At 35.6% G+C, this 13,180-nt stretch overlaps 1 protein-coding gene across 1 annotated transcript; it reads right to left on the bottom strand.

The window, feature by feature from the left end:
* Nucleotides 1-12,337: 12,337 nt before the first annotated feature.
* Nucleotides 12,338-13,180, bottom strand: LOC123267881. The gene is made up of 2 exons (XM_044732769.1): nucleotides 12,802-13,180; nucleotides 12,338-12,627 (listed from the first exon to the last, which is right to left on the bottom strand). The coding sequence occupies exons 1-2, from the start codon at nucleotides 13,178-13,180 to the stop codon at nucleotides 12,338-12,340; spliced, it is 669 nt and encodes a 222-aa protein (XP_044588704.1).

The following is a 13,180-nucleotide window of genomic DNA, read 5'->3' as shown; positions in this document are numbered from 1 at the left end:
AATTCCGAATTCAAATTAAAATTATCTCCAATGATAATTTTAATTCCAACTTTGAATTTAAATTATCTCCAATGATAATTTTAATTCCAACTTTGAATTAATATAAATTCCAATGAGAATTTTAATTTCAATTTTGAATTAAATTTATCTCCAATGATAATTTTAATTCAAACTTCGAATCAGAATTATCACCATACAATTTCTGGTTATGCCTATGGTACTAGTTGATAGTAGTTATAACGATCAAATACGAAAACGATCTTTGTACGCTTTTATATTATGTTGGTAACAAAAAAGTTTCTAGTAAAAATATTAATCTTGATCTTAAAATTAAAATTATCTCCAATGATAATTTTAATTCCGAATTTGAATTAAAATTATCTCCAATGATAATTTTAATTCCGAATTTGAATTAAAATTATCTCCAATGATAATTTTAATTCCAACTTTGAATTAAAATTATCTCCGACGATAATTTTTTCAAATTCGGAATTAAAATTATCATTGGAGATAATTTTAATTCAAATTCGGAATTAAAATTATCATTGGAGATAATTTTAATTTGAATTCGGAATTAAAATTATCATTGGAGATAATATTTTCAGGTGAATCTAAAGCTCGTTAAAACTGATATAATATTGAAATTATAATGCATTTTAAAAAATAATAAATTTTTTAAACTTTTAATAGATGTTAATAAAAAATCGTTTATTATCTACGTTTTAAACATAAATATTAATTTCATTGCAAGATATTATTCGTAGTAATAATTATTTTTATGTTTGTATTCAATTGCAAAACGTTTTTTAAGAAATTTACGTATTAAAAAATATTTCAATTTAAATCGATTTGAATTTCGTCATAGGCTGTGACAATTCATACAATTAAAATTATCGACATAATGAAAAAAGAATCATATTTTATGAATATTGTAAATTTTAACACTTCTTAAATCAATTAAAATTTTATATGAATTTATTCTTTAGTGAAAAAAAAGAATGCACATCAGCGAACGTAGTCAATAGATAATATTGCTTGATTTTAATTTTAATAGTTAAATCGAAGACCCTAATTAAAATATGGTTCCATCGCAACGAGTTGAATTACATTTATGTCTGATCACAAATTATAATCGAATTAATTATAATGTTGATAATTTTGGATATAGATTCAAATTCAGTGAATTTTTTAGTTGTGATGAATTATTATTTATGTAAATAAATTTTGTATTCGCATATGTTGTTACTATATTTTATATCATGAATATCGCAAAAAATATAAATAATTACTGGACAATTTATAAGGTAGACTTTTTTTTTATTGTATTAAAAAGTAAAACGGCTTGCCATAATAATTGTTTCTATTAATTTTTAAGTAATATAAAAAAAATAAACTAAAATACTCAGATACAAAAGTAAAATCTGGGTCATAATTATAATACAACTCTGTCTTTTCTTCTTTTTGTTTTTAAACAACTAATAATTACTAACTTGTAATTTAATATATGAAACGAAATAACTCAATAGTTCAACTACTCTTTGGAACTCAAAAAACCGTAATAATAATAATAATAATACCTATTCGAACAAAAACATAATTATCAACGTTTATTTTAAACGATAAATAACATTTAATTAAATCAAAACGAGGATTGGACCGTCGAGTAGGCAGCCGCTGTTGCTCCCCTCCTCGTTCCGCCTTCTCGCCCTACTCCTCAGCTGTCCCTGTTCCCAAATTTTGGTCATAAATTCGTTTATTAAATTTAAATAAATTATTAATTTACAGTTTTTGCCAGAACGTCACAGATAGATAAAGATCATTTTTAGTTGAAAAAAAAAAATAATTTTAATTTATTGGCAAATTAAGATACGATAATATTAGAAATTTGACAGTTAAATAAAAGCATCGGTGAAACCAAATAAAACTTAGAATACAAAACATTTGAAAAATTTGACAAAATTTTTTGATAAACTTGATAGTTTCGTCAAAAAATTGGAGAAAAACGAGAAAATATTATGAATTATATTTTAAAGTTGAATAACTTCGAAACGCGTCGGTTTATCGAAAAATTATAAGAGATCTTTTTTGTAGAGCGTTTAATTTCATACAAGAAAATAATTGGGTCTAGCTTATTTGATAAACCATTAAAGAGTTATAAAATTCTAAACTCAAAACAACAAGCTTTTTCGTGTTAATCTTACGGGAAATTGAAATTTATTGTGCGAGAGTTCTTAATATCAACATTAAGGGCTGTGGCTTTCACAGGATTTTTTTTTCATCACTTCTAACAACATTTTCGATATGGTTAAGCAAAAAAAAAAATAGTCGATTTATTTGAATCAGCCTAATAATCATATATAAATATATATAAATATAAATTAAAAATATAAATATAAATATAAAATCATATATAAATATATATGATTAGGCGAATTCATTTTTTACCGGAATGAGTATACTAAGAATAAATTGATATTTTTTATATTATACCTCCTACAGTCTACATTCTTAAATAAGAAGTGCAAAGGAAAGATATTCCGTTAGACACCATATGCAAGTTATCTAACGACCAGGAATTCTTTATCTACGATCATTTTGCTGATCAAAAAACAAATAGATTAAGTTTTTGTTGCGGAAATGCGGAAATGAAGTAGATCAAGATGAATAAATTTTTTGAACGTTTGCAGTAGAACGTGGAAATTTGGCTAAACTTTCGTTGCAGTCTGTAAGTATTTCAACTACACGGAAAAAATATCATATAAAAAATAACAATTGTAACATCGTAATTCAGGACTATAGTCTTTGAATATCTTAACGTCTAAGATTTCATATTTCGAAAATTACTACTTACTCATGAATTTTTACGATGCTATATAGTAAATTCTATTTCCGTAAGAGCAAGTGAATAAGGACGCATACTATTTGTTGTCATAAAATAGAGATAAAGTCCTGTAATTTGCGACGCCACCACCGAAAAATGAGCAACTACTGTATGGAGGGTCTTATTGTATGACTAAACAAAACTTCTGCACAGTAAAAAATTTTTCGTAAAATTTAACACAACATTTTGTGTAGATAATTTTTTTACACAAAATTTATGTAGTAATCTATTTCTTTCGTTTTATAATTTATTCAAGTTATAACTATACTCTTTACAATATTCGGATGAAATTAATTAAATCTTACAATAAATAATCAATCCCGTAGAATATAGTTATCAGAAAACAATACAATAGATAAAGTTCGTGTATAAATAATAATGTCAATATAGTACTTCGCGATTACAATAATACGATGCGTGAAATAAAGGAAAATAGGATGTGTCCTAGACCGTAGGTGTGTATATCTCAGTGGCTGAGGAAAATCTGCCTCATGCCCCTTGACTCTTGAGGGTGTTAGCCTTTGCTAACACTTAGCGTTGGTCTTGGGGTCCCGTGACGTCATGAGCCCCTTGAATGCCGGGGAAGGGATTTTATGGCCCAAAGAGTACGGTGGTTGACGCAAAAATTTCCGAGAGTGGAAAAGTACTCCCACATTCGGCCTCTCCTGACCACACAAACCGTCCTCGGCTTTGACTACCTGGATCTGAAAAATTCATCCAAACAAATCCTTATTAATGACCCGATCAGGGTATTAAAACTACAAGAAGGTGACTATCGCCGCTCAACCCACACTCCTCTAGTCAGAGTGATCAGCTCTTCCCAAGAGTATGAATCGACCCGCGATAGCAACCAGGTGGCGCCTAGGGATAGGAAAAATAGGATTCTCAACCATTCCAGGGCCTTACCCCGTGAAACCCGTTTACCAAAACGGTATAGTCCACGGATGCCTGTTCAGGATGAGACCTCAGTTAGGTATACACATACTGAGTTGTCTGGGCCTAGCGCTAGAGGGTACGTCCCTGAAGACTCTTGACTGAAGTCCAGCATGACACTCTAACTAGCGGCCAACTGGTCCAACCTAGGCCAGTGTCCTCCGAACCTGCCTTGACCAGGGGCCAGGAACCAAGAGAACGACTGACTTGGCAAAACAGTCCACGCCTGACTGGCCTGGAACCTCCATAGTCTCTCCCGTCAGTGACAAGCTGACGAGCTCTAAAGATCCCAGACTTGGCGAAATTAGTCGTGCCTGACTGGCCGAGAACTTCCATGGTTCCTCCCATCAGTGACAAGCTGATGGGCTCTAGAAGCCCCCGACTTGGCGGAAACTAGTCATGCCAGACTGGCCAAGAACTTCCAAGGTTCCTCCCGTCAGTAGCAAGCTGACAGGCTCCAGAAGCTCTTGCCTTGGCAGTAGGTGAGATCGAGCATCCACTGCCTTGTCCTATTGACCCAGTGGCTCGGAGTTCTCAGAAAGACCAGCACGGTTACTGAATCCGGACGACGCAACTCGTTGCTTGTCCCTGGGAGTCAGCTCACCGTCGAGCATCCCGGAGACCCCTCATGGATCCTCAACGCCAGAGCACTCGCTGTTGTTCTGGTCACCCTTCTTTGGTCCATTACACGACCCAAAGACACGTTTCTGAGATCTATAAACTACAAACATTGATTAGGAATCATAATCTCACCTTAATTTATTCCAGTGCGTTGAAGGATATCCATATTTTCATCCTGTCAACCGCTACGATAGTCTTTTGTCCCCTGGATTTCTGCAGCTCCCGCAAGTCTTAGATCTCATACCGGTCATTGGGCAGCACTGCAGTAACCTTGAAAGGACCCTTAGACTTGGCGACTAGTTTGTTGCTCTGTCCAGTCGCGACCGGATTGGTAGCAACCACAACGATGTCGCCGACAGCATACTGTGGTGGTTTGGACCGCTTGGCATCAAACCTGGCCTTCTGCTTTTCCTGTTCAACTTCCGTAGCTGCTTTCGCCTGTTCTCGCATCTCCTTGAGATCCAGGGCGTCCAACGAGCTTTGAATTGAACCTAAAAGGACAGAATCTGCCATACTGCGGGGCCTGTAACCAAGTAAAAGTTGAGCTGGGGTTTTTTGTGTAGTCCGATTAGTAACACTATTGATACCACTCTGGACTATCTTTACAAATTTATCCCATTGGTCTTCGTCTGCCCCTGCACTGGAAGTTGCTAATGAATTCAGCAACGTCCGATTCATACGCTCACACTGTCCGTTCGCCCTTGGTGTTGCGACTGCATTGAGAACGTGCTTGATATTCTATTCTCTACAAAAAGCAACAAACAGTTGTGACGTAAAACTCGTGCCTCTGTCACTGATGATCCTAGTAGGAACTCCAAAAAGTGAAAAGAGTTGGGTCAGTGCTCGAATGACCCACTTGGCTTTAACGTCCTTCACTGGCTCCAGAATACAAAATTTAGTAAACCCGTCAACTATAGTTAGTATCTGGGTATAGCCTCGTTTACTTTTGACAAACGGACCCACATGATCAATGTGAATCGTGTGGAAAGGGAGGGCAACCTTCTCTATGGGGTGAAACATGCCAGGCTTACGGCCAGAGGTAGACTTATAATACAGACATTGTAAGCATGCAGTAACGTATTTTGAAACAAATCTCTTCATGCCTTTAAACCAATAATGTTCGCGCAGTTTCTCAAGAGTCTTATCAATTCCGAGGTGTCCCTGATTGTCATGACATATTTTCACGACGTGGAAACGAGAAGCTCGTGGTACTAACCATCTATTACCATTCTCGGTTCTTCGGAAAACTACTCCGTTCCTAAGGTCATAAATTTCAAAATAATGTTTTGTACTCGCTTGACTATCTCCAGACTCCAGGATCTTCATGATTGTCTCAGTGTCGGGATCTTGCATTTGAGCAACTTTGATCCACTCGCTGGGAGTGACATCAATAGCTAAGCATTCAATGGGATACCGACTTAAATAATCAACATGCGCTCCTTGAACGCCCGGTCGATATACAATGTCGAAATTGTAGTCTTGTAAATATACCCACCATCTGGCAACACGTGGTTGTATATCCTTTTTTACAGCGGTCGCCCGCACGGCACTGCAGTCAGTAACTACAGTGAAGTTTATCCCTATCAGGTATACGCGAAAGGTTTTGAGGGCTGCAACGACCGCAAGAGTTTCCAAGTCGTATGAATGATATTTTTTTCTATCGGGGTTGTTTTACGACTATAGTAAGAGACAACTTTCTTTTCGTTCCCATGCTTTTGCATGAGCATGGCTCCAAGACCTATTGAACTGGCGTCTGTATGAACCTCAGTTTCAAGGGTCGGGTCATAGATAGCAAGAACGGGTCTTGTTGTTAATATTTCTTTTACTTCGTTTATTACTCCAGTATGTTTTTCAGTCCAAACCCAAGGACTGTTTTTCTTCAACAAATCTGTTAGTGGCGAGACTTTTTGGGCGAAGTGTTTAATAAATTTCCGGAAGTATCCCGCAAGGCCAAGGAATGAACGCACTCCTTTCACGTCTTTAGGGATTTCTGCGTTTTTAACGGCTTCGATTTTATGAGCGCCTGGACGAACTCCATCCCTGGATACTTCCCGGCCCAAATAGTCGATCTTTGTTTGAAAGAACTTACACTTCTCTAAATTAAGCGTGAAGTTGTAATTCCTGAGAGCTTTCAAAACAAGCCTTAGGTTTTTGAAAGCCTCTTCTATGCTTGAGCCTATAACCAGAATGTCGTCGACATACACTAAGGCTATTGTGAATCTCAATTCTCCGAGAGCAGTGTTTATGGCTCTTTGGAAAACAGCGGGTGCATTTTTAAGCCAAACGGCATGCGTAGAAATTCGTAATGACCGTCTGGGGTTACAAATGCAGTCACTTTGATAGAATCTTTGTCCATAGGGATTTGATAAAATCCGGATTTTAAATCGAGTGTTATATAATATGAAACTCCGCTTAATCGATCGATCTGGTCATCTATGTGAGGCATAGGATGAGGATCGACGACGGTGACCGTATTTACTCCTCGAAAATCGATACACATGCGGATATCTCCTCCGGACTTGTGACGAACTACTATCGGACTTGCATAAGGCGAATGGCTTTCCCGAATAATTTCCCCATCCAATAATTCCTTAACTAAGTCTTTAACTTTGTTACGCTCGTCGTAAGATAATCGTCGTGGTGCTGAATGAACAGGTGCGTCGGTTGTTAGTCGAATCTTCATAGTTGTTCCGCTGGCTTTGCCGATTTCTTTCATGTTAAGAGCAATGCAGTCCCGGAATTCATTCAAGAGATCTACGAGTTTATCCCGATTGTCTTCATCCACTCCCGGGCAGCATACATCAGCTACTTCTATCTTCCGCTTACCGGCCTCAACCATATGTACCTCAACGGTGTCTCTAATGATCTGTATACCGGTGGCATCTACGATAGCTTTGACCCGGGGTTTCCTGAGGATGTCACGGCCAATGAGAATATCCCTTGATAGCTGATCGTCTGGGACCACAAACGCTTTTAATCTAAAGGTAGTGTCGTTGATTTTGAGCTTCAATTTCGCTCTCGCGATTGGGGTTACTACGGCTTGATTAAACGCGGACAATGTTTCCTGAGTTGGTCTTAGTTTTAATCCCAAAGAGCGAGCTTCGCGATCTCGTATGACTGAGCAGTCGCTGCCCAAATCAACCATACACTCTTTCCCTTGTTCATTCACGACGCATGTTATTAATGGTTTACTAACTTCGACTGAGCATACATCTAGTCATGCGGATTTCTTCTTCCTAGCTTCGTCCCGCTGCTTGGTGTAGCACTTTTTCCGTATGACCCGGTTTATGGCAATAACCACACGGGTCTTCATCCGATGTTTCTTTGGTCGATTTCAAATTACTTGGCTTATTAATATTATCTGCTTCTGGGCAGTTGTGACGTTGGTGACCAGGTTTACCGCAACCGTAACAGACGTTTTTCGATTTGTCTTCCCGAGTTTTGACTTTACTGGACTCTCGCGCGTGTGACTTTTTCGCGTCTTTACTCTTATCTCTTGATTTATGCGTAGTTTCGTAATTCGCGAGACGCTCATTCAATTCCGCGATAGTTTGGAATTTATGAGTCATTAAAGTAGTGCGGATCGAATCGTCTTGAATTCCCCCAACTACACATGAAACTAATTTATTCTCCGGTATTTCAAGTTTTAATTTCTTCAATTTTCCTATTTTAAGGAAAGAGTACGCAACAAGATCATGACCTACGGCGCATTCGAAGTTCGCGGCTTCTTTAAATAATTTACTGTAATTCGACTCACCCGGAAACTGCTCGGCAATTAAAGAAGAGAATGCCCCCCACGTTAACTGCGAATCATGCAATTCTGTATACCAAAGTTTTGCGTTACCTTTAAGCCTGCATGTCACCATATCAAGGGTTGTCCGCTCGTCCCATCCATAAAGACTAGCGTGTGCGCTGACCTTGGCAATCCACTCCGCAGCAGATAGGCTGGTTTCCTTGGGATCAAACTCCGGAATCGCCTTCTCGTTGGTGAAACTGCCACCGCTAGGTCTTGGTGTATGTGCTGACTGTGCAAAGCCTGAGAGGACCTCTGTGAGTTTCTCAATCATCAGGAACTCGCTACTCCTGCTGCTGCTGGCTTCACTGTCAGTTTGTCGATTGTTTGGTACAGTTGGATTCAATCGACTATTGGAAGCACCCCTCTGCCGAGGTGGTGATTCCCGGTGGTGATGCGGTGATCGAGATCTGTGCCGATCTTTCCGGTGACGATCACTCTCATGATCACGGTCCCGCCTTGATCTTCGGTCACGACTCATGATTTTAAATTTATTAAAAATCACTATTCACCGCACTATTCACTACACTATTCACTATGTGAGCACGATAGTGTATCCCACTTCTGACTCTGTAGTAATCTATTTCTTTCGTTTTATAATTTATTCAAGTTATAACTATACTCTTTACAATATTCGGATGAAGTTAATTAAATCTCACAATAAATAATCAATCCCGTAGAATATAGTTATCAGAAAACAATACAATAGATAAAGTTCGTGTATAAATAATAATGTCAATATAGTACTTCGCGATTACAATAATACGATGCGTGAAATAAAGGAAAATAGGATGTGTCCTAGACCGTAGGTGTGTATATCTCAGTGGCTGAGGAAAATCTGCCTCATGCCCCTTGACTCTTGAGGGTGTTAGCCTTTGCTAACACTTAGCGTTGGTCTTGGGGTCCCGTGACGTCATGAGCCCCTTGAATGCCGGGGAAGGGATTTTATGGCCCAAAGAGTACGGTGGTTGACGCAAAAATTTCCGAGAGTGGAAAAGTACTCCCACATTTATGTTAATTCTACACATACTGTTTGTATTGATAAAATCAACATAATTGTATGTTAAAAGTAACACAAAAATATGTTAAAACTTTCATCGGCTGATTCTCAGATTTCTACACACTTAAATGTTATCCATACTCTCTAAACATGAATTAGTGAAAATTAACTTGAATAAGTGAATATTCAATATTTCGAACCAGTGGTACGATTGGCACTTGGAAATAGTGAATATTCACTTATTCAAGTAAATTTTCACTAATTCATGTTTAGAGAGTAACACAAATAAAGTGTTGATTTTAACATTTTGTTTGTGTTACTCAGATCAGCTGTCAAATATGTGAGTTTTATTAATAACACCGGCACACAAAAAAAAAAGTTGTCTGTACATCGGCCGCCACCTATCTACGGGCATGTTTTTCGACCCGCTAAACACGAATTTCAAGTAAGTTTAGGCCGTCCGGGCTTCAATTTCGAGTAAATTGCAAAAAACCCCAAAAAATAGCAAAAATTTGATTTGCTGTCAAATGCTTTTGCAAGATCTAAGAAGGCTAGTACCGTAGGTCTATTGGAATCAATATTATTATAGATAAAATTAGATGTAAAAGCCAGAGCATCATATTTAAACAATTCAATTGTTGATATTTTTTCGTTTATACTTGTAGCACTGAATAAGCACTTAATTATTGTTAAATAAATAATGAGCTTTTCTACGTTAATTGACTTGTTTGTGGTGTTCAAAGCTGTTATTGTGTCATGTAAGCATTGTTGGGATTATAAAAATATTTAAACAATTCAATTATTGATATTTCTTCGTTTATACTTGTAGCACTGATTGAGCACTTAATTATTGTTAAATAAATAATGAGCTGTTCCACGCCAGTTGACTTTATTATGATGTTTAAAGCTGTCAATGTGTCAGGTTAGCATTGTTGGTATTATAAAAATATATAAACAATTCAATTATTGATGTTTTATTGTTCCTATGTGTAGCACTTAATGAGCACTTAATTTTCTTTTTGTTTTTAAATCTCGTTAACCATGATAATTTATCTTATTCGATATTTTCATGTTCAGTTATTGTTTTTTCAGCATTGCTATTTACTAAAATAAAATAATATTTGTTCTAGATATCTCATCTACAGGCAATATAATTTCATTGTCGATCATGAACGCACTTTTTGAGCACTAATTGCTAATATCATTGTTGAGAATACTAGCATAGATCTACTATCATAATTGACCGTTACAATGATAGCTTTATCAAAAGCTACCATTTAATAGATTTTCTTTTTATTCTAAACAGCATTAAATTCGCGATTTCAGCACCAAAATTGCACTAAATGAGCACTAAATTTTGAGCAAAAAATTTTCAAATTCCGCCGATTTGACACTGTCAGCTTTTTGGACGTTAGTTACGCGGTATTGCAGTATCACCGACGATATATATATATATATATATTAGGGTGGGTCAAAAATCGAATAATTTTTTTTGACTTTATACTCTGAAAAATAGGTTCGTAGACACCTAAAAAGAATTCTCTCCAAGTATGAGCTCTTAATTATAACGGGAAGGTCCTCCGCTTTGCGGGTTTCTATTTTTCGAATAATCAGATAAAAAATTTATATCTCGCTTCCAACTGCTTGGAAAAATATTCCGTGGCATAGACTTTGTAAGAAATTGAACGCTCTACAAAAAAGGTCTCTTATGATTTTTTCAAAAACCTAACCGATTAAAAGATATTTCTAGTTGAAGTTTGGCTATTTTAAGGAAAATATTCGTTTTTATTATGAATTTTATAAGTCGATGAAAAAAAATTATTTCGGATTGCGGAACTCATGATTTTGTAGGAAATTTACTGCTCTACAAAAATGGTCTCTTATGATTTTTTGATTAAGTGAAGCCGTTACGAGATATTCATCGTCAAACATTAACGAATATCAATATTTCCAGTTTTTGATCAATAATTCGATAAATTTTAATTTAAACTATGAGTTTCAGGAAAATTTACATAAATTTGAGTTTCGATCGATAAAGAAATGTTATAAACAATTTTTAATATTGCTTTCAGTCTTGAGCTTGTTTGATTGCATTAAAACAAGAAATTCGAGCATTTTTTTCGACATATAGCCGATGATTAGTTTAATTTGAAGTGAATGACATATTTCTTTGTCAAATTTAATATGAAAAGTATTGAATCAAGTGAGAAACAACCAGTATTTAACTTTTTTATAGATAAATTTTTATTGAATTATCAATTGCAATATAATTGTCTATATTTTTAACATAACAGTACGCTATTACTATAAATAATTTCTTTTATTACAATTTGGGAATGTTTTTTGATGTTCTTTGACAACTTGCAATAAGTACTGGAATTGTTCTTCATTTTTGTCAAGCATTGATTATATTCACTGACTAATGCAACAGCTCGCTCTGCTGAATCATTGACAACTTTTAGTTGTTGAAAGTATTCTTTATTTTCGAGATAACTCTCATTAGTAGGCCATAATTCAACATCGACATCAAGAAAGTCATACGGTAGATCGAAGATTTTGAAAAGATTTAATGACTTTTTAGACACAAAGTCACTCAGAGTTCTCTGCGCCAATGAATTTAAATCTTTTTTAGCAATTACAAATCTTTTAGCTTTAGAATCTGTACCTTCACGAGTATTAACAGCTTCAAAAATACTTTTACTTCTAATGGAACGCCATCGTCAAACAGTGATAAAATGGCAAGTTCATCGCTCAAATACCATAAGTGCGAAATCATTTTTTCACACGTAGCTGAAGAAATCAAAGGATTGATATGCTTGTACTCCAATAAATTTTTCATAAACTGCAAGTCATGATAAGCAGCAGTTGTTGCAGAAGTTGATGAAAACCAAGCTTTTAAATACAATGTGACTATAAAAATACAGAAATGACGAAGACCATGCAATTCTTTCTGAGAGAGTTTGAATTCATCTCTGAATAGATACATTTTCAAACTATAAATGGCCTTAGCCATCCATCTAGCATGATGAACAGCACCAGGACGTTTGAAAGAAATCTTTTCTTGAGGCATTTCTCCAAGGAAATTTTTATAATTTAAATCACAGTTAAATCATACCTGTAAAGATTTCGTAATAAAACTAGAGATTTCATCTTTTTTATTCGAAATGATATCAGCAACAACAGCATCTTCAACACCAGATTTATAATTAGTTATATCTATATCATCCCAAAATTTTTTAAACCTTCCAAACATCTGTACATTTGGCCCAGATGACACAGGCCAAAATACTTCAAATGCGCCTTTTAATACGATCTCAAAAATGTGATGACGACATGATAACCAGATCAACTCTCTTCCCAAAATCTTTTCAATTTCCTTACATGTACCGTTGTGAATTCCTGTAGAACAATAATAGATGACTATCGTTAAATTTAGTATTTAAGAAAAATCAATGGTTATATTTCAAATCCAAACGAGTAAACGATTAATACATTTTGATAGTAAAATTCAGTAAGAAATAGAAATTAAACTAGAATGACAACAATAAAATATTTTTGTAATTGATTGATTACCTGTATTAACAGCCGTAGTGTCAAAACACATCGCCTTGACATACTTAATAATACCCCATTCACTCAATGTTGATAAAATGGCGGATGTTTGATTAACTGCCGTCCCAGAATTCATTTTTGGAACTCCAAGTAATTGTTCAGTACCATACGCAGTTAAAAGAACCGGTAGTCGTTCCACAGATTTGGATTCAATTAGATCATTCAGCATTTTACCATCCCAATGCACTACGTATTTATCGTGTGTTTTAAAATTGTCTTTTAATCCTTGAGCAATGTCTTTTCTTTGAACCATACGAGCTCGTTGGATGGACCTATAGCTGAGCGTTGTATCTTCAATTTTTATACCTACAGCTAATAAAACCGGAGCAATAATGAACAT

The sequence above is a fragment of the Cotesia glomerata genome, linkage group LG6 (assembly GCF_020080835.1).
Source record: "Cotesia glomerata isolate CgM1 linkage group LG6, MPM_Cglom_v2.3, whole genome shotgun sequence".
Taxonomy (NCBI): domain Eukaryota; kingdom Metazoa; phylum Arthropoda; class Insecta; order Hymenoptera; family Braconidae; genus Cotesia; species Cotesia glomerata.
Note: the sequence above shows the minus strand (reverse complement) of the source record. Positions and strands in the feature narration are given on the sequence as shown.